This window comes from Mytilus galloprovincialis, chromosome 3 (assembly GCF_965363235.1).
Source record: "Mytilus galloprovincialis chromosome 3, xbMytGall1.hap1.1, whole genome shotgun sequence".
Lineage (NCBI taxonomy): Eukaryota > Metazoa > Mollusca > Bivalvia > Mytilida > Mytilidae > Mytilus > Mytilus galloprovincialis.
The window spans coordinates 18,881,293-18,902,672 of NC_134840.1; the positions used below are offsets into that span (position 1 = coordinate 18,881,293).

General features: G+C 32.9%; 1 protein-coding gene across 2 annotated transcripts in view; it reads right to left on the minus strand.

Moving 5' to 3' along the window:
• Window positions 1-668: 668 nt before the first annotated feature.
• The window catches only part of LOC143067336 (tetratricopeptide repeat protein 38-like), a 33,157-nt gene continuing 12,445 nt past the window's right edge, over window positions 669-21,380 (minus strand). For both annotated transcript variants that reach the window (XM_076240505.1, XM_076240504.1), the window contains exons 2-14: window positions 19,995-20,072; window positions 18,811-18,892; window positions 16,537-16,708; window positions 15,646-15,819; window positions 14,938-15,013; window positions 13,305-13,424; window positions 12,360-12,419; window positions 9,054-9,092; window positions 8,233-8,314; window positions 5,349-5,514; window positions 2,940-3,096; window positions 1,908-1,981; window positions 669-827 (exon numbers count right to left, since the gene is read on the minus strand). In XM_076240505.1, the coding sequence (XP_076096620.1) occupies window positions 740-827; window positions 1,908-1,981; window positions 2,940-3,096; window positions 5,349-5,514; window positions 8,233-8,314; window positions 9,054-9,092; window positions 12,360-12,419; window positions 13,305-13,424; window positions 14,938-15,013; window positions 15,646-15,819; window positions 16,537-16,708; window positions 18,811-18,892; window positions 19,995-20,072 (1,368 nt within the window). In that variant the 3' untranslated portion in view covers window positions 669-739. The remainder of the gene's footprint in view (window positions 828-1,907; window positions 1,982-2,939; window positions 3,097-5,348; window positions 5,515-8,232; window positions 8,315-9,053; window positions 9,093-12,359; window positions 12,420-13,304; window positions 13,425-14,937; window positions 15,014-15,645; window positions 15,820-16,536; window positions 16,709-18,810; window positions 18,893-19,994; window positions 20,073-21,380) is intronic.

A 21,380-nucleotide genomic window follows, 5' to 3' on the forward strand; every position in this document is an offset into this window, starting at 1 on the left:
ACAACGGCCTTCAACAATGAACAAAGCCCATACCGCATAGTTAACTATAAAGGCCCCGATATGGTATATGCTCATTGTTATTCTCACTGAGGTGTCCGATTTCGTGATTCCCCATTTACCTGGTATATGCTTTTTTTTTTAATAAAAATTAAGCCTAAGGTTTGAATTTTCTTGCAAATGAAAATATGTTAGTCTCATGAGGACACATTGTATTAAATTTTGTTTATGTCATGAAATAATTTAAATACCAAATTTCGTCAATGTCAACAATGCCCGGGCTTTGTTACAACAAAGTGCTATACCAAAGGTCCAATCGCAACAGTATATTGAAATATTTATTAATAGATGTTCGAGAATAAAGACTAGCTATCAAAAATCTTATAATAATAATAATAAAAAAAACTTTCTAAAAGATTTCTCTTTGTTTTTAGTTTGTCGAGTGTATACTTTGTTTAGTGTTAAGGGTTTTTAAATTTATATTTTTCATTTTAATGGTTTTGCAATTGCTCTGTATGGAATGACTTTTTTTAAAGGGGCTAAAAATAGGCAAATAATCTTTTCGTTTGAAATCTTCATTCTTTTATGCAAATTATATTTATGAAACGCTTTATCATTAAATGTTGAGCATTTACAGGATATGCATATCAATAAACTAAAAACAAATTAAATTCATTATTATTTGAGACTGAACAGTATTTTATTTCTAAGTTGATCAACCAACACAGAATTTTCGATGACGTCAGATTGACGTATTGTACATTTTTGCCTTCAGCCTTGTAGTGAGTGGTGAATTTGCCTTCAAACAGTCTCTTTCTGATATCAACATTCTGAAAAAGAAAATAATTGTTGTTGTTGTTGTTATTTTTCGCATGACGTTATTCCCACGTTTATTATACATAGACTGATATACTTTTAAGAAAAGTTGAACAACTTTAATTTTATATATATTGACAAAATGATGTTCATTTTTATTTGATGTTTTGTTTTTAGGTATTTATTTAAGAATTGAATGCTTCTTTTTGTAACTTCATTGGGATGCAAAAGCGTTGACCGAAGTACATTTTGTATGAAGCGCTTCTGCTTCATTTTAAAATGTGTGCTCGGCAACGCCTTTACACCCCAATGAAGTTACAAAAAGAAGCATTCAATACTTATAATTACATTTTTTTAGTTAGGATCATGAAAACACTATTTTTATCAAGTTTTTATTTAATTTACATGTTCACTTTATTGTAGGACATCGTGTCATTATGAATGATACATTTTATTGTGTTATGAAGTTGATTAAGGAATAACGCGTTAAGGACAAAGGCTAGACAAGTCAAGGAATAACGCGTTTGAAAAATAAACCATCACAAATAATTCATAAATCCAGCTACAATGAGTTGAGGAAACATATTTAATACTTTTTAGTGAATATGTAAACGATAAAAATGACAAAGCATGTAAGTTATCAGAAGAAATAATACCAAAACTAATTAGAATGGTACTTACATTTTCTTATGTAGAAAATAGTGGATTAAACCTGTTTTTAAAAGTACCTAAACCTCTCACTTGTTTGACATGTCGCATCAAATTCCACTATATTGACAACGATGTGTGAACAAAACAAAGATGCATAATCGGTAAAAATGTCAAAAATAGGGGTACAGCAGTCAACATTGTGTTTTAATTTTAATCACTATAAAAACAAACAAAAATGTAACAAAGAAGCATAAAATGGCATATAGACCAAGCATAGTAGCAAAGATAAAAGACAAGAATACAAAATGTTACTATAATACAATAACGCAATGACGAGATGTTTAAGTACAGAGCCACGTCATATATGTATACTTTAAGCGCTCCCTTAAGCTTCTGTGTAAAAACAATTGCATCAAATGACAAAATATGTACATATATCCTACCTGGCTAAATTTTGATGTTTCTTGTCATCTGATTTAAGTGCAGCATGGATAATAAATAAATTGAAAACATCTCTCTGAAAATAAATATTTGTGAATATCACAGTCATTTCTTGTTGACTACACATGAATAGTTTTCGGTTGTTATTGGTTCCAGTACCTTTTAAATGTTTAATTTGTTTAATATTATGTTTAGTTTCTTGTTGTCTGATAACATCTGATGAAAAAAGAGGTTTTATTGCTTTAGCCTCCTATGTTTTATAGTTTTTTGGCCAATTTCCTGAATGAAAAACACGATTTCAAAGAAGTATTTCTTAGTAATTTTTTTTCTGATTGCCCTAATTTCAGTTCGGTACACCTTAAAAATGTCTGCTATTGCCATCTATAATGAAGTTGATTTGAAAAATAATGTTTAAAGCTGCAGTTATTTGGGTTTAAATAGATATATAAAAACGGCGAATATGTGACCCCCATTGACAAAATATCAGTCAATTAATTGCAAACACCCTTTAATCTAACTTTTTAGATGATTATTTTCAAACAAACACGTTTTCAAGCTTAAGAATATTTTGCATTTGAAGTTATCTTCATATAGAAATATCAGTATACTTCAAAAACATATAGACCTGAACATAAACTGTAGAAAACATGGAAAGATATGGCGAAAATGAGCACCCCACTCTATCATTTTTTTTTACAACAAAAAAAATAAAATTGTCTGACACGTAGAAATGTGTATGCGCGTCAGACAAATGTAATTGAAATTTGCATTCTGAATATTCATGTCACATTTTTCATTATATGTAAATCGTTCCTTATCAAACAACGAATATTTCAATTAACTACAAAGCTGCGGTCACACCTTACAAAATGCACCGGATAGCTCAAACGGACGCCGAAGGGATAAAAAATGTTTACATACAACGAAATTGATTTCCTGTACTATAAATTAATATACTAGTAGTTAACTTTGTCTACAAAGATATAAAATGTACTTAATTAAATGTTTTTGAAAGTATTAATATCCCATTGTACCTGTGCATTACTTCCCCCTAATTTGACTATTTGATATCGTTTAGGATAAATGATGTTAACAGCATCACTGAACTGTTGGTTCTCGTAAGCTGTGAACGCTTCACACAGATCTAGACCAACTGTGTTCATGGCATCACGTGTGTCACCGTTCCCGCATCTGTAATATAAACACAATTAATAATGCTTCAAAATTATCGATCTGACAGTTTAGTTTTAAGTTTTAGTTTTATATATTCCAGAAGGATTATTAACCAATTGTTGACATCGATTAACCATTGTGGCGAGGCAAAACCAAGAACTTTTTATGTCCAACAACATAACTTTAGGTATTATACACATAGCAAATAAAAATATAAAATATAAAAAGACGAAGATGAGATATGATCGCCAATGAGTCAACTCACAAGAGATCAAATGGCACAGAAATTAACAACTATTATAATAATATGTCACTATTAGGCAATAACTAAAACTCATACCGCATAGTCATCTATAAAAGAACACGAAATGAAAAACAATTCAAAAGAGAACACAAACGGCCTGATTTATGCATAAAATAATATTAAATGAAAACAGATAGGATGTACATGTACAACAACAAATGACAACTACTGAATATCTAACCTGGGACAGTATTGCAACAGTACAATATAAGAACAAACTACAAAAAGTCAGTTAATAAGGACTGTCTAAACTCATTACTTAGATACAAAACAGAAATACATCTAACAAAACACAGAGTGGACATGACCGGGTACTTTAACATCCCACAACAAAAAGACATTAATTACAGATATGAGAGTACTCCCAGTTACTGACAGCTAGTTTAAAGCCAATAACAACTAAAAACACATTTTAATGCATGTTATATATGTTCCGGACCATATGAGTATTTGGACAATACGTTTATGGTCATGTGAGTATAATACTCGTTTGGTTATTAACAGGCCGGACCAGATAGGTATATTTTTTTTTAAAATTACATTATAAAAGTTTCATTAATACAAAAAACTTTATCTAAAAAAACAATCATGGTAACATGACAATGTATTATTTTTATAATTCAAATACTACGTAAAAACTAAATACTGATGCCATATATAGCTAGTTTTCATCGCTAATTACATTCTTGCATGTAGGCTTGGGTGATATTTACTTCCACACGGTATCTGTTTTGCATTTGCAAGTATTGGTTGTGCACGATCCTTTTCATTTAGACCTTTTGTTTGCGAGTGAAAAGCTAGCCTTTTTGTAGCTGCGTACAGTGATACCAAGGTCTTGGGCCATTCCGATAAGTCTACGGTGTTTTAAAAAATCTCTAGATCTCAAATATCGTAGCATGATACCATACTCACAAGATAACTTAGATAAACTATGTTACTTACCAGTGACTTCTTGTGTAACAGTTCATTAAGAAATTTTTGGAATTTATTTTTTTAAGTCGACATAATGCCATTCACTCGTAATAACAAATCGGTAATGACCATCGGTATAAATTGTGTTTATTATGGTTTTGACAAGTAAGTAAAATTAACTGTGTGAAACTTCTAATTTTTATTTAGCTAATCGTTTTATTATAATATAATAATAAAATTACCTATATATTATCTTTTTAATGAACGGTCATACCCTATGAAGAGTTTAGAGGTATTAAAAGTAAACTGTAACAGAGTGTTGATTACCCCAACTATACGCGTATGGTCGGACCATATGAGTATATACCCATATGGTCATCACCATACGCGTATGGTCCAGATACTCATATGGTCCGGAACATATACACACAACTTCATACCAAAATTATGATAGTTGTGTATAAGGTTGGTTTTTTTTAGTTTTTCATTTTCTTTTCCTTTTTAAAATTAAATGTTTAGTGTGTCATTCTCTACTTTAATAGTTTATCGGAACGACAATGCAATGAATAATTTAAAACAAATTTTCAAATTTATCGCTACATTGAAGACCTGTTGGTGACCTTCTGCTGTTAATTTTCTATGGTCGGGTTGTTGTCTCTTTGACACATTCCCCATTTCCATTCTCAATTGTACATGTAGTAAACTTGACCTTTATGTTTTATTTGTCATCACATTGAGCGATTCTTATCGTTCAAATAAAGTTTGATCAAACATTCTACTACTCGGAGTCTCCTTCTTACTTTGTACATGGTATGTAAGTTCTGACAGATCATTTAATATCTTTGAGAATATGTAAAGCAACGTACATGTGTTGTGTGCTAGAATGTTTTGTACGTGTATAATTGTGAATACAAAGATATGTTGATATAAAGAGATGTTAGATAGTACCTCAACAAGATGAGTCATCAAAACAAAAATTCAAATGACTAGTAAAGGGCAACATACATATGCAAATGTTCTTTGTGAAGATAGATCGTCCTTTCAATTATATTACCTTATAAATTCTTTAATTGAATCCTTAAAATTCCTTGCAGATTTTGTATCATCGACTCCGAGGCAAGCCATCATATAGTGTACATCATTGAAACCCAATACGTGGTCATCTAAATGGTTTTTACAAACTTCATTGAAGTCGTACAGCTTTTCCTTTACTGGTACTCCTGTATGGTTTGATTACATTGACTTGGCAAATTAATATTTTTGCATTGTGTGTCAAAGAACATCTTAAACAACAAAGCACGTAAAAAAACATTTTTTTTAAAAGATATAAAAGATAAAAAAAATATTATTTAAAAAAACAACAGCGATAAAGAGTTCAATGCTTTTTTTTGTGTTTTTTTGCTCTAACGATGATGACCGTTTTCCCATATTTAGTATGATTTCTTCTCCATTTAATATTTTTTCTCTCAGTATGACGCGTAGATTGTGTATTTACTTTATTACAACTAGAAATCGCGGGCATTTAGAGCTTGGTTGAAAGTATGTATAAACTGCTGTAGGGAGAATTTTTGTAAATTATGTTTTGTCTGGAGAATTTCGGAAAAGTTATCAAAATTCTTGGAGACAGGACAATTATATTAAGCCCTCTAACTTTTTTTTTTTTACCAAAGTCCGTTATTTTTTGTTTTCTGTCAAATAACATTTTTTTCGCGTTTCTGTATACTATGAACATTTGTATACTATAAATAAAGTATATTTGCTATTAACTATACCTATTTCAAGTTTCTTCTCCAAGGCGATTACTGTTCTATTATATTTAAAGAGTCTCTATCAAGGAGAAAATTATTGTCCTTTCCCCCGAGTACTTGACATACGTCGATTCGTCCGATTCGGGTCGACTCGAGTTAAAAGATTGGTGCGGCAAATTTTCCGATTCGAAGTCAAAACTCTTTCATCGAGTTGACTAACATAAGGGAAGTGAAAACAGTATCTATTGAGTATTAAAATACATTATGTTTCCGAGAAATAAAAGTCCTGATCGGTATGCTTTAGAGAAAAAAAATCGTTCTGAGAAAAAAAATGTTCATTTATAAACATCACCGACAGTTGAACACTATTTGTTTTATTAAAAAAAAAACAGGCAAAAATTAAATTCCCCTGGTCAGTCCCAAAAACCAGTTATTTTGTATCAATGTTTTGTGTTTAATTGACAATTATATGCAAGTTCAAAACCGGAAGTCTTGTATGACTTATAAGTTGGTCCGATGTCGGGAGTAATATCCGGACGCCTTTTGGTGTCATACCACCAATTACTCCCTCAAATTTAGAACGTATGTGAAAGTAGGCCTACTCGGACAAAAAATAGTGCATTTGATGTCATTGTTCACCTAAACTAACCAACAAATTTGCAGAAATGAAACTTTTGTTGAAAGAGAAATATATTAAGACCACTGTGAGCCAAATTTTACCTGTCTAGGAGTATGCATTTAAAATTGAGGATTAATGCGCTCCATGGTATACTAATTTAAGATTTCCAGAAAACCAGGGGTTATTTTTAGTGGTACCTCCTTTCGGGAGCTCTCTTCTTTCTTATATGATTTTGAATGTATGTTGAAAATTGGCATGCAGAAAGGTGACACCTGTACAATTCAGGATATACCTAGTTTCTAGGAAGTTAAACTTAAGGTAAAATATTTAGAAAGCTGTGAAAATTGCAAAATTTGGTTGAACAGATAGGGACTTTTAATTGGTGGAATGACACCTTTAATTTCGTTTTTCTCCCAAAATAACCCAAACTGAATAGTCATAAGAATAGATGACCAATGCGACTATGCATGCTACCTATAGAACACAAAGGCATAATGATAAATTTATTGTGGAAGGAAGAGAAGCGACACACAAAATTAGGTCTTCTCGTTTAATAGTATAGATTACAGAAAATTCAAAAGAAATTTAGTGGAAACATATTTTATTAATTACATGCAGGTAAAGTAATGTACACAAATAGGCATTTACATAATATAATGCCGACGTCACACATTGTCGTATAGACCGGCGTGCACCAAACGTACAGAGAAAAATTACAAAGTCGGTATACGTTTGTTGCACGCCAGAGGACCGCTAAGCAATCGTTAAACGCGCGTTGCACAAGATTGAAGTACATCGAAATACAAAGGTATACGCTTGGTGAACGCTAAAAGTCGAGGAAATTTTTATGCAGCATAAAAATTTTTATCAAACTCAAGCGTGTGTCTAGCGTATACAGGTACGCTACACGCACTTTATATATATACGCTACAAGCGCGTTTGACGCGCTACAGATAAGTTGGAGGCACGTATAGGGCACGTTGTATACGCTTCAGGATCGTTTGACTTTAACTAAAACGTATGCAGGTGTGTTTGTAACAAACACTCCATAATAGAACGTCCAAGATACGACCGGGACGCGTCTCAAATACGTTCAAGAAACTTTTTTCCTTCGTAGCGTGCATTTCATCTACGTTAGACAAACGCCAGGCATACGCAACCATACGTTTCGTAAAAGCCCGATAAACACTTGGGTACGCTTCTCGTACTCCAAATACACGCTTAAAGCTCATTGTGCACACGTTACAGATATGATTGACAGGTTGAATGCATCCAAAATTACTAGCGTATTGGCCGCGTACATGATTTTTAATACGCCCGGCGTAAGTCGGCGCTATACGCTGATGTGTGACGTTGGTATTACAAGTGAATAATTAATAGGATCCAGAAACAAGCAGTTAACTTAATATATTAATCCGTTTCCAATGGAAAATAGAAATTTTGACGGAATCACCTACCTCCCACTACCTTGCCAAAAATAAAATGATGAGAGAAAACTTCAACAAGACAAGGCAAGGCAAAAGAAAACTATGTGTACTAATATTAATATGAAAACGGAAAAATCCTTTTACCTTCGAATTTGATTCTGTACAAAAAGGACACGGAATTAACAATTTCCATTGTTGACTTGGACTGGAGGGATCTTTTGCCTATCTGTATGAATTGATAAAAAAAAATACCGGTTATCTATTTTTTATACTGGTGGTATAAGAATAAGAGTCGTATGATTGCCAATGAAACAACTACTCAAGAGATAAAAGCACATATCTTAAAAGTTAAAATTTCAAGATTTTTTTTAATATTTAGATTTAGATTTCTAATTTGAACAATCTACATTCCACAAATAACTTACATGCCAGAACTAGTAATTGTAAAAATAATCAAACATTCTAAAACTTTATATCTAAAGGTTTTATACACGAATAGTTTATGTTTGTTATATGTGTATGCATACTTGACCATTTGTTCACACATGACCATTCCATGAACCAAAAAGCAAGAGTTTAAACAATGATCCCAAGTATATTTCAAATTGACTTGCATTAACATTTTTACAATAACTAGTATAAGGGTAAGTTAAAAGATCGTTATGTGTTAACAATTTGGGGGTCGAACCCTTGTTGGATTTAACCAATGATTTGGCATTTGTCACTTCAGCTCTGAATCAGCACCATTAATGAGTAAGAACACATACTCGGTCGACTCGGAATCAGATCAGAATTATGTGTCACTGACATTTATTTAATTCCAATAAAATGAATGCATACCTCTCAGTCACATTAAAGAACAAAACTTACAGTAATCTTTTCGTCGCAATAGTATTGCACAGAACATGTAAACGTTACATAGAAAATAAGAATGCTTTGTTAGCTCTGCTATTTATAATATTTACCTCTTTTTCGAAAAGTCGAAAAGCATCTTCAAAGTTACCCTAGGAATAAAAAGATTCAGTTTTATTGAATCATGACTTATAATGTGTGAAATAAAATATCTAATATATAAACAATGAATGATATGTAACTTTCTAGCTTCCCAATTAGAGAAAGTGCTAGGAGTATTTATGATTTGAATGTGCTTCCTAATCAGAAAAGGTCGTAGGGTATATGTTATTTTAATGTGCTTAACAATCAGCTAAAATGCCAGGAGTATATGTTAGTTGAGTGTGATTTCCAATTAGAGAAAGTACTAGGGGTATATATTATTTAAATGTGCTTCCTAATCAGAAAAAGTGTTAGGATATTACCAATATATGTTATTTTAGTGTGCTTAACAATCAGCTAAAATGACAGGGATACATGTTATTTGAGTGTGCTTCCAAATCAGACACAGTACTAGGGGGTATATGTTTTTTAAGTGCTTCCCAATCAGAGACTGTGCTTAAGATATATGTTATTTAAGTGTGCTTCACAATCAAAAGAAATCGTAGGGTATATGCTATTTTAGTGTGCTTAACAATCAGCTAAAATGCCAGGAATATATTTTAGTTGCGTGTGCTTCTTAATCAGAGACAGTGATCAGGGTAAATACTATTCAAGTGTGCTTCAAATAAAAGTAATCCCTATAGTATGTGTTATTTGAGTGTGCTTCCCAATCAGATACAGTGCTAAGGGTATATACTATACAAGTGTGCTTCAAATAAAAGACAAACCCTATGGTATGTGCTATTTGAGTGTGCTTCCCAATCAGAGACAGTGATCAGGGTATATACTATTCAAGTATGCTTCAAATAAAAGAAATCCCTATGGTATGTGTTATTTGAGTGTGCTTCCCAATCAGATACAGTGATAAGGGTATATATTATTTAGTTTGCTTTCCGATCAGAGACAGACTTAGGGGTATATGTCATTTGAGTATGATTCTCAATCAGAGACAGTGCTAGGAGTACATGTTATTTAAGTGTGATTCCCAATCCGAGAAAGTGCTAGGAGTATATGCTATTTGAGTATGTTGCCCAATCAGAGAAAGTTCAAGGAGTATATGCTATTTGAGTATGCTGCCCAATCAGAGAAAGAGCTAGGAGTATATGTTATTTTAGTGTGCTTTCCAACCAGAGAAAGTGCTAGGACTATATGTTATTTTAGTATGTTCCCCAATCAGAGAATGTGCTAGGATTATATGTTATTTGAGTGTGCTGCCCAATCAGAGAAAGACCTAAGAGTATATGCTATTTGAGTGTGCTTTCCATTCAGAGAAAGTGGAGTATATGTTATTTGAGTATGCTGCCCAATCAGAGAAAGTGCAAGGAGTATATACTATTTGAGTATGCTGCACAATCAGAGAAAGTGCTAGGAGTATATACTATTTGAGTGTGCTTTCCAACCAGAGACAGTGCTATGAGTATACGTTATTTAAGTGTGATTCCAAATCAGAGAAAGTGCAAGGAGTATATGTTGTTTGAGTTTGCTGCCCAACCAGAGAAAGTACTAGGAGTATATAATGTTTGAGTATGCTGCCCAAAGAAAGTGCTAGGAGCATATGTTGTTTGAGTGTGCTGCCCAACCAGAGAAAGTACTAGGAGTATATGTTGTTTGAGTATGCTGCCCAAAGAAAGTGCTAGGAGTATATTTTATTTGAGTGTGCTATCCAACCAGAGAAATTGCTAGGAGTATATGCTATTTGAGTATGCTGCCCAATCAGAGAAAGTGCTAGGAGTATATACTATTTGTGTATGCTGCCCAATCAGAGAAAGTGCTAGGAGTATATATTCCAATTGAGTGTGCTTTCCAACCAGAGAAAGTGCTAGGAGTATATGCTATTTGAGTATGCTGCCCAATCGGAGAAAGTGCTAGGAGTATATGTCATTTGAGTGTGCTTTTCAACCAGAGAAAGTGCTAGGAGTATATGCTATTTGTGTATGCTGCTCAATCAGAGAAAGTGCTAGGAGTATATGCTATTTGAGTGTGCTTTCCAACCAGAAAAAGTGCTAGAAGTATATGTTGTTTGAGTATACTGCCAAACCAGAGAAAGTTCTAAGAGTATATGTTGTTTGAGTGTGCTGCACAACCAGAGAAAGTGCTAGTAGTATATGTTGTTTAAGTATGCTGCCCAATCAAAGAAAGTGCTAGGAGTATATGTTATTTGAGTGTGGTGCCCAATCAGAGAAAGTGCTAGGAGTATATGTTGTTTGTGTATGCTGCCCAATCAGAGAAAGTTCTAGGACTATAAGTTATTTGAGTATGCTTTCCAATCAGAGAAAGTGCTAGGAGTATATGCTATTTGAGTATGCTGCCCAATAAGAGAAAGTGCTAGGAGTATATGTTATTTGAGTGTGCTGCCCAATCAGAGAAAGTGCTAGGAGTATATGTTGTTTATGTATGCTGCCCAACCAGAGAAAGTGCAAGGAGTATATGTTGTTTGAGTATGCTGCCCAATCAGAGAAAATGCTACAAGTTATATGTTGTTTGAGCATGCTGCCCAATCAGAGAAAGTGCTAGGAGTATATGTTATTTGAGTGTGCTTTCCAATCAGAAAAAGTGCTAGAAGTATATACTATTTGTGTATGCTGCCCAATCAGAGAAAGTGCTAGGAGTGTATATTCCAATTGAGTGTGCTTTCCAACCAGAGAAGGTGCTAGGAGTATATGCTATTTGAGTGTACTGCCCAACCAGAGAAAGTGCTAGGATTATATGTTATTTGAGTGTGCTTTCCAATCAGAGAAAGTGCTAGAAGTATATGTTATTAGAGTGTGCTTTCCAATCAGAGAAAGTGCTAGGAGTATATGCTATATGAGTGATACGTGTATCTTTCCTTTGTTGCTTACATGTCACACAGAAAATGTCCCTTAAATTTGTTTTTCGTGTACAAATAAACCATATCACCTTGTTCCCGATTCATAAAAAATCAAAATCAAAAAGTTGGTAAAATGGATATTTTCGGCAGTTCACGTTGACAAAAAACTAATAATTTTAAAGCCTGCATTAAAGTATAAAAAGGATTTTTTTTTGGGGGGGGGGGGGGCACAAGTATAATACTAAATTGAGTATATACAAATATCAAAACATGCACGTGCTTTGTTGTCCAATCAAAACAGTTTTATTTTAAAAATCGTTTTAACTGATAACAGTAAACAATTAATTATTTAATAGTATAAACTTGCACATTACTATACGTTTTATAAGTTCTCCCTGTATTATAAGTAACGTTTATTTCCTACCAATGTATCCCCATATTTTTACACTGATGTTACAAAACTGCGTACCTGTTCGATATGATAAAGTCCATAGTGCCAGTAGTTATGACAAGCAGTCAATCCACAAACCTGTCAAGTATTGGAAGAATGTTTTGGGTAAACCACTATTTTCACGACTTTGAATCTGCATATCAAGTTTAATTTATAATTTGGGATTCACTAAGTTTGTTATGTGTAACTAGAAGGTCCCTGTTCTAATCAATTTTCATATTGGATGATGTTAATCCTTCAGAATTTAATTTGAAAAAATTATAGATTTATGTAAAAACATCATGTTTTTTCATTCTATGTTTTATATGACAACATATCACGGAATCATGGTGTAGAGATATCCTACATTAAAAACATATCATTGTTAAAGGCTAATAGTTAACTGAGACAAGCTATATTAATGTTAATTTTTGATACATCGTCTTTTGATTGAGTTAAGCTCTTCCAATGTATATTTTATAGTGTGTCTTTCTATGTTGTGATGTTACACTTTTATTTAAGATAAGGTAAAGGTTTGATACCGTTAAAACGTTTAAACCCACTGCAATTGCACCTGTCCTAGTAAGTCTAGAATCAGATGTTCAGTAATAGTGGTTCATAAGTGTTTCTCGTTTCTCATTTTTTTTTATAGATTAGACCGTTGGTTTTGCTCGTTTGAATATTTTTACGCTTGTTATTTTTTTAGCCCTTTATAGCTTTCTGTTCGGTGTAAGCCAAAGCTCCGTGTTAAAGACCTTACCCTGACCTACAATGTATAATGGTTTGCTTTTATAAATTGTGACTTGGATGGAGAGCTGTCTCATTGGCACTCATACCACATTTTCCGATATCTATATATTTATATATACATTGATATATGTGTAAAGGGAACAGAAAATGCCTAACCTTGCATGTTTTGCATTTTTTCTTTTACATTTGTAACAAACATAATATAACGGATTTGTTATGTTAAGGAATGCTTACCTTCCAGTCATTTTCAGTACTTGACATGAAGTCTAATCCTTTAACATGCTGTCCTGTCATTTCATACACGTGTGACAAAGCATGAGTAGCCCAACCATCATGTTTATTTATTTCTAAAGCCTATAATAGAAACAAAAGGCGATAAGTGTATCATATAAGTGTTTAAATTCATTTTCCAACATGCATTTGAATCAAAAACAACATTTTCAAACATAATGCGATCAGATAAAGCAGAATTGCATTATTTGTTGTATAAACCGATGTTACCAGATCCAACAGATTTTCCAAATAGTGTCCTTATATTTTGTCATGTTACACTACTGTCTCAGATTAGGGTGTAGGTCGGTGCCTGCTAAAACGATTAAACCTGTTGCATTTTTATACATCTGTCCTAAGTGAGGAGCATGTTGGTCAATACACCTTATCGCTAATCCCGGCTGACCCGGCCGCTTGAACTTTTGACGTCAACAACAATCACTTTTCCATTGTGGCGTCAGATATTTTGTTTTATGACGTCAACATTTTACGGGAACCTGTGTGATATCCAGAAATGGCGGACAAATAGCGATAAGGTGTATGGTTTTGACAGTCGTTTTATGGAGTGGTTTTAATATGTGCTTTTTGTTTCTCCTTTTTGGTGTTTTCCACCTTTTCTAATTTTTTAACCGTGAGCATATCTTCCGCCATACGATCTCAAAGTTTACTCAGTAGACAGTGTCCAAGAAAGTTGTCAGTATTTCATACAAAAAAAACTTGATGTGAAGATTTTCCTCGTGTATACCTTATCTTTTAGGTACTATTGATATGCAAATACATCACTGCAAATCAATGACCAAGTGAGAGAGCATCATCACCTTATATCAAATGTTATTTAAAAGGACTCGACGAAATCATAAAACATCTTCTTTTTTTTATATATTAACGTCATAATCTGTTTTTATTTTCAATATGAAAATTAAGCGATGTTGTATAATTGTCAACGAAACACGTTCAACCATACCTCATGGCGTACATAACGTAGTTAGCAACTATAAATCATAAAATCATTCCGCATAGTACGATTAAAAAACACCCAGACACGACAAATGTAAAACAATTCAAATAGAAAATCTATAAAGCCTTCTTTTTGTAAAATACAATAAACAAAATCAAACGTGGTTAAATATGTTTGCGGGAGCCCAACCCAGAGGCGGATTTAAGGGGGGGGGGGGCGCCAAAATTCCTTATTGGGAAAAAATTTGGTTGCTTATATAGGGAATCATTGAAACGTGACTGAAGCGGGCCCCCCTTAGGTCAGTCAGTGGGTCCCCACTTATGTAAATTTCTTGATCCGCCACTGCAACCCTCCAATGACTTTTGAAAGTGGTGTAATATCACAACCCAAGAACAACTACAAGTCTGTCAGTAAAGTCTGCCGGTAAGTCGCACAATTTGAAGTACTAATAACAGTTTTTGACTAGATACTAGTCCCCCTGATCACGAACACAAAAGTCACAAGTTTAACAAACTTCAACACTGAAGGGTTGTCTTTAAACTCCTTTTTATGTATCAAACAAATAATTGACAGATATAATCAGAATGTTATTTCTTGTTATTATATAATACATTAAACTAAAAGATAAAAATGACCTACCTTTTTAGCTTGCTTTTCAGCTTCATCATACAGATGTGTTTCCTCAAGACCGAAAGCATGCATTCCCAAGAGGTATCTACAATGAATCATTTGTAAATGTTATATCGATTGCTGTAGTGCACATCTTTTGTGCAATCACATATATTTGTTCCTGTGAAACACACCGATGAATAAGATCATTTTGATCATTTTTTCGTTCAATGTCCAGCAGTTTAATGGTCAGGCATTTTGTCTGTATACATTGTGCGTAAAGATAATTCTATAAGATGCATTTGGTTCTTTTAAATATCTTAAAGAATTATTTTGATTTTTTTTCGTCTTGGTTTGTTTTGAATACGACTCGCTTGATATTTTTTGAATATAATTATTGTTCAATCAAAATTATATTTTTTGTAATTTTCTCATTTTTCAAAACTCATTTTAACAGGATTTATTCTGCAATCAGTAATTGAACTCTTTAAAAGGACACACACGGTGAGATTGGCTCATATTGAATAACATTTATTTTTACATATTAATGGAATTGCAAAAAAAGTATACGTCAATGAAATAACAAAAACAAACAACACCCCCCCCCTTCCCCCCCCCAAAAAAAAAACAACCAAACTATATGAAAAGATTGCAATGTAACAGTATTATATCTATTGTAGTTTTTATCCTAATGAAGGTAGTGATGTTTTAACAGTATTATTTCTGTTGTATATTTACCCGTATAACGGTAGGGATGTTTCCCAGAAAGGTAAGACACGTGCCACAGAGTCTCTCATTTGTTCATGGGACGACAAACAGAAATAACAATCATGAGCAAATTTCAGCGCCAACATATCAGTAGGTGTCTCAATCAAAATGTCCTCCCAAATTTCACATGCCTGTGTTAGTTTTCTGAAAATGAATTAAAAAACACATGGATTTGAAAGGTCGGTGTAGATATAATAATTAAATCAAAAACTATATAAAAAAGTAATTATCGTTATAATATAAATTCCTTAATGATGTAGATCGGATGCACATGACACTATATCAATGTGACTATATGAAATAATGTGAAGTTGTATTATTGCCATTGAGACAACTATCCAACAGACTCTAAATGAAGCGGATTTAATAAACTACGTTTTTTACTGAAAAATAATGGCTATTTTAGTGGTCATAATCACAGACGTAAGAGTTATTCTAAGTTTGAAACTTGCATCATGGTAATATTTATTGATATAGTGTTGTTACTGTAAACAACTTGTTTGTTGTTATTTGATTAGTTGAATGATTTTTGTTTACTTCAATTTCAGTACACGCAATGTGTGAGTATAGTCTTAGAGCTTCACCACAAACATACAAATGTCATATGATATTTTTATGTGAAAACATTTGAGATAAATTATGGACAGAGAGCCTATCTAACAATCAAAAGAAAAGACATGAACAACACCAACTAAATACTTTCCAGGGCAGGAGCTATTTTCTGTACATGAATTATAAATACACTATTTGATTAATATTTCTAACATGCCTTGCATCATATATCTAATAGGAGAAATAATACCTACGAGACAATATTTGTTGACTGGTAAAGATACATTTATTAAGTTTATATTAAAATACCCTTCTGCCCATAAAGCTACAGCAGACACGTGTTTCTTTTCCCTGTCTGAAATTGCTTGCTTCTTTGCTATATCCAGCATGTAGTTGATTGTCTCTCTGAATTCCGAATTTAATTCCATATTTGTTGAAAGGCCTGATAATTTAATACCATTTTTCACAACGTGACCTAGAACTGCAAATATATACATTTAAGGAATGACTGTAATATTTTTTCTGTCTATGAAGAAATAACATAAAAAATTTGGTGCACACTGAATAACGCGCGTAGCGGGTTATTTAACAGTGTGCACCACATTTTTTATGTTATTTCGAATAGACAGAAAAAATATTACAGTCATTTCTTATAATTTAATTCTAAATTCCGTTTAAAATCGTAGAAAACCATGAAAAAACGTTGATGACGTCACGGTCACATGACTAAATTATGTCTATGGGCTCATAACAAAATAACGTCAGCCAATCAGAAGACGCGTTACATCCAAAATTAAATCATTTATTTATAAGAAACAGTTACATATTTGGATATGACTTAATGTCATCAATTATAATTCCTTATATAAGTAAGAAGATGCACGTGCTTGTGGTTGTATATTATATACTTTTCCGGAATCATCTGTTTCATATGAAATAGACGTTACAACTGGTTTATCATTATTTCATAATTAATTCCTTTGATTATATTTCCTTCTAAAAGAAATATATAGTTTACACGGAATTAGCTTTTTTATTTATTTATTTAATTTCCTAAAAGTTAAACAAACTTTTAGGGAAAACTTCTGTCACAGAAGACCACGGATATATGACACAATCCAGTCTTCCTGACCCAGTTCATGACTCCCAGTAAAGGCTCGTAGATTGTAATTTTTTGCCACGTTGCTATTAGCTTATCTTCGACTTGACAGTCCCTTTCGGATCTTCTTCCTTTTTGTTCTTTCTTTATGGAATTTTTATTTTGGCTACTACTGGCAGTAGTTATGGTGGTGCAGGAATTGCTTACTCTTCCAGAAAATCTGAGTGTCATCTCCGTTTTTTGTTTGTAAGAGATAGTATTTTTTGTGTTGTTTTTATTCGTTTTTTTTTATTTTATATACTGAACGACTTTAAAAACGCAACACTCATTTTGTTCATTTTTTTTTTTTTTACCAATTTTGAAATCTTGTTTGATTATCTTACTACTACTTTTCATGCTTACCATACTTCTTTCTCTTTACCTGTGGTTATTGAACATACCGAATTTGTGAAGTCGCACGAATTTCTTAAATCGAAATTTTGGACCCATGAAAGATTGTTTCAGTTTTCTTTTGCTTTGTGAAACAGTTCTTTCAATCCTTTGCCACACTTAAATCAGTTAAAAAATGATGCATCTCCATATTGTCAAGACTGAGATATTAAAAACTGAATCAGACCTGAAGAATACTGCAAACAGGAAAACATAAACGTGCTGCAACCATACTCTATGACTTCAGAAACTCGTTTTACTGTCCTTCCGACAACGATACAAGTAGACAAGATTTGTTGCTGGCAATCAATGAACAGATCAACGTGAAGTGACACTGTAATGTCAACAGAATTTGATTACGCAACGTCATTTGCCAGACATGTTTACGGCCACAACGTCAACTGTCATTACGTACAGATGCATGCCATAAATGTTTCCAATCAACTGAATTGCCAAAGAATCAACTGAAGGAAAACCTTTAAAGCCCTCAAGTTCCAATCGCATAATTGCCAAAACCAATTAATGGGTCGAACAAATGCAAAACCAGAAGGTGTCAAACAGAACCCAAAACATGTCAGACAGAATTTGTTGACCTATCTGACAATCGCTTTGGCGTTTGTAACAGGCAGTCATCACTTTTGAAGGTTACACATTCATTCAAAAATAACTACAAAATAATCTAGCGTTTCTAAAGTCGGTCAGTATAGTCTTGGTGTTTTTATCCTTTGGCTACGAATTTGATTGGCACTTTGTATAATTTTACTTTCTTTGTAAAAAAATACACAACTATGTTCTTGTGGTTCCAAAATATAGCAAAAGTGATAAAATAGTATTCAAATTATCGTCACTCTCAAACTAAGTTATAAAGCTTTTATGATAAACACTATTTGAAAGAAATGATTTTATTTCAGCTAAGAATGATTTTTAATATCAACGCAAATTGAATTCTGATCGAACGAAGCATGAGTTATGGTGTCTATTCTACACCTTGAACAGGGTTTAGTGTGGTAAGTGCCATATTAAAGCATATTACACACAATTCTATAATCCTTTACCAAAGTCTTGATCTGCATCAACCATTTTATTTATACTATTTTCTATTCCTCCTAGTGAACTGTCTTCGTACCATCCCACGTACTGAAAGTGAACAATGTTACGAATATATGAATATGGTATGAATTTTGTTTAATATATAGTGATGATATTTGATATGATTGTAATATCCACCAGAGTACAAATGAAGAAGATTTAAGCAACTATAATAGTTCACCGTATTTGACCTTCAACCATGACCAAAAGCCACACCGTATATATTCTGCTATAAAAGTCAACGCCAAGTCCATGCTTTTTTATTTGAAAACCGAATGTTAGTCGGACGTTAAGTGTTTTATCAGAAAAAGGATTAGCAAAGTAGAACGTGTGATGGTCCGGGTTTTGCCAATAGTAATGTTAAATATGCTTATCAGAGCATTTAACGGGCTTTAGCCGATATTAGCATGTCGGGTGGTGCATAATCCATAGGATGAGACGCCTACCATGTCAATGCACCTTTTTTGTCACAGTTAACAACTGTCGCATTAATTCATCATATTAGAGCTTTACGGCTGTGCAGATGTATAAAATTAATGCAAGGTAACTTTTATGTCCCTACCCAACATTTCAAGCGGCAGTCAAAATTCCTGTCCTGTTCACGGGTCAATCCATTACAGAACTTACCTCTTTGATCAATTATCAATTGGTTCTCGTCTTGAATGTGGATAAAATATGTAGTATGCAAACAACAATTCGGTAAATGTTGTAAGAAAACTAATGAAGCTAATAAACTTTCGAGTTTTGGTGTCTTCGTTTATTGATCGTGACATTAATTTACAACAAACACAGTATTTAGTAGCACTTTCATACCAGTTGAGATGGTAGAACAATGTTAATTTATTGTGTTTTTTTATTGTTTCCATTCGGTTCCAATTTTTAAAAGTAAACTTTGTCATACATGTGTTTGCTTTCAGAATTAATTAATACTTTACTTTAATTAAACGTTCGTTTACTTTTTTCCATCAAAGTGTTCCCTTTTGAACTTGCAATATACAAGCCCAGACGAATGGATAGTCATCTAAATTAACCTCGAAATGACAAATGTAAATCAATTCAAACAACCTGTAATAAATTGGAAAGGATTTTGCGGAAGACATTTGTATCCAATATACAGATTTTTTAAAAAGTTATTGTTAGCTTTTCTTACTTGAGATAAAACTGCATCGAACATTTTACTAGCTTCATCACTTGTAGTCGTAATTGGAACTCCTTCATTTGCCCATTCCTTTAAATAAAGTGTACACGTAAATTTGTGCATTTTAAAAGTAAATTGCAATAAAGATTTCTCCACACTCAGCTTAAAAGGTATTTAATATATCCATTGATATATGTAAAATGATTCCGTCATAAAACAAAGCGACAACTGAAATATTTGAGTGTCCACTTGTCTCAGCCCACAACTTTAATGTAAACATAAGCAACATAACGGCTACCACTTGTAACGCAGAACCGGCTTAACCTTTCGGAGCACATGCGATCACACCGGGTTTTGTTTAGGTTCGTATTGTTCTGTATTTAGTTTTCTGTGTAGTCTTTTATCGATAGGTTTAAATTTTATTTTTGGTCATGGTATTGTCTGTTTTTCTTCAACTTTATAATTTTGATTGTCTCTTTTGTAATCATAATATAATCTACCACTTTTATAATGCATTTTCAAATTGTCCCAAAAAACAAACTTTGATTTCATCAAAATTAATATTACTCAAGGAGCTAGGAAAATCATTTCAAGCGGCAGTCATCCGCATATGCAACCTTCTTTTTTTCCCAACAGAATGGTTTTGGATTTTCTAAACAGCAAACAGTTTTACTGAGAATTGTTTAAAAAGAAGAGACTAAAGAGAGAATCAAAACACAAAAGTCGATGAGAGTCCACACAATCATGGTAAAAACGAAAAAAGAGATAAAAATACGTCTGCGCAAAAAAATAATATAAGAAAAACCAACGACTACTGCACAAAAAAAAAACACCCCAACAAACACAGGGAGTGACATCAATCTTACAATTGTTATCGCTAAATTGTTTTGGTCATCCGCATATGCCACGCTCCTGAAACCACTTTATTAATTTAGTTAAGCTTTACAGGAAAATCTTCAGGTGCATCTGCTGTAAACCAACTTTTTTTCGCGAGTGATTTAGTTTCGAACCTTTCGCAATAGAATAAATTACACGCATATAAATCGTCGAAAACTATAAAACTTTGTTCTTCCCTTTTACAAATAGGTCATTAGAATGGGTAAATTTCTAAAATAAATTTGCTGCAAAGTCGGCTACAAAGGGCAAAACGAAAAATAAAGTATAGGCAGAAATAAGTATGTTTACACTCTTGTACCTATTTATATAAACGAATGGACGATGTTATAAATGGTATAAGACAATGTATTCCTAAACTGGGTATCTTCTTGTGAAAAGATTTATCAAAACCCTTCACATAATCCTCAACACTTCATGGTACTGTTTACATTTTACCTTAATTTCAACTTTAATCACAAGTTAAAGAATGCTTATATAGGTTACCTAGACACTTTCGGAAAT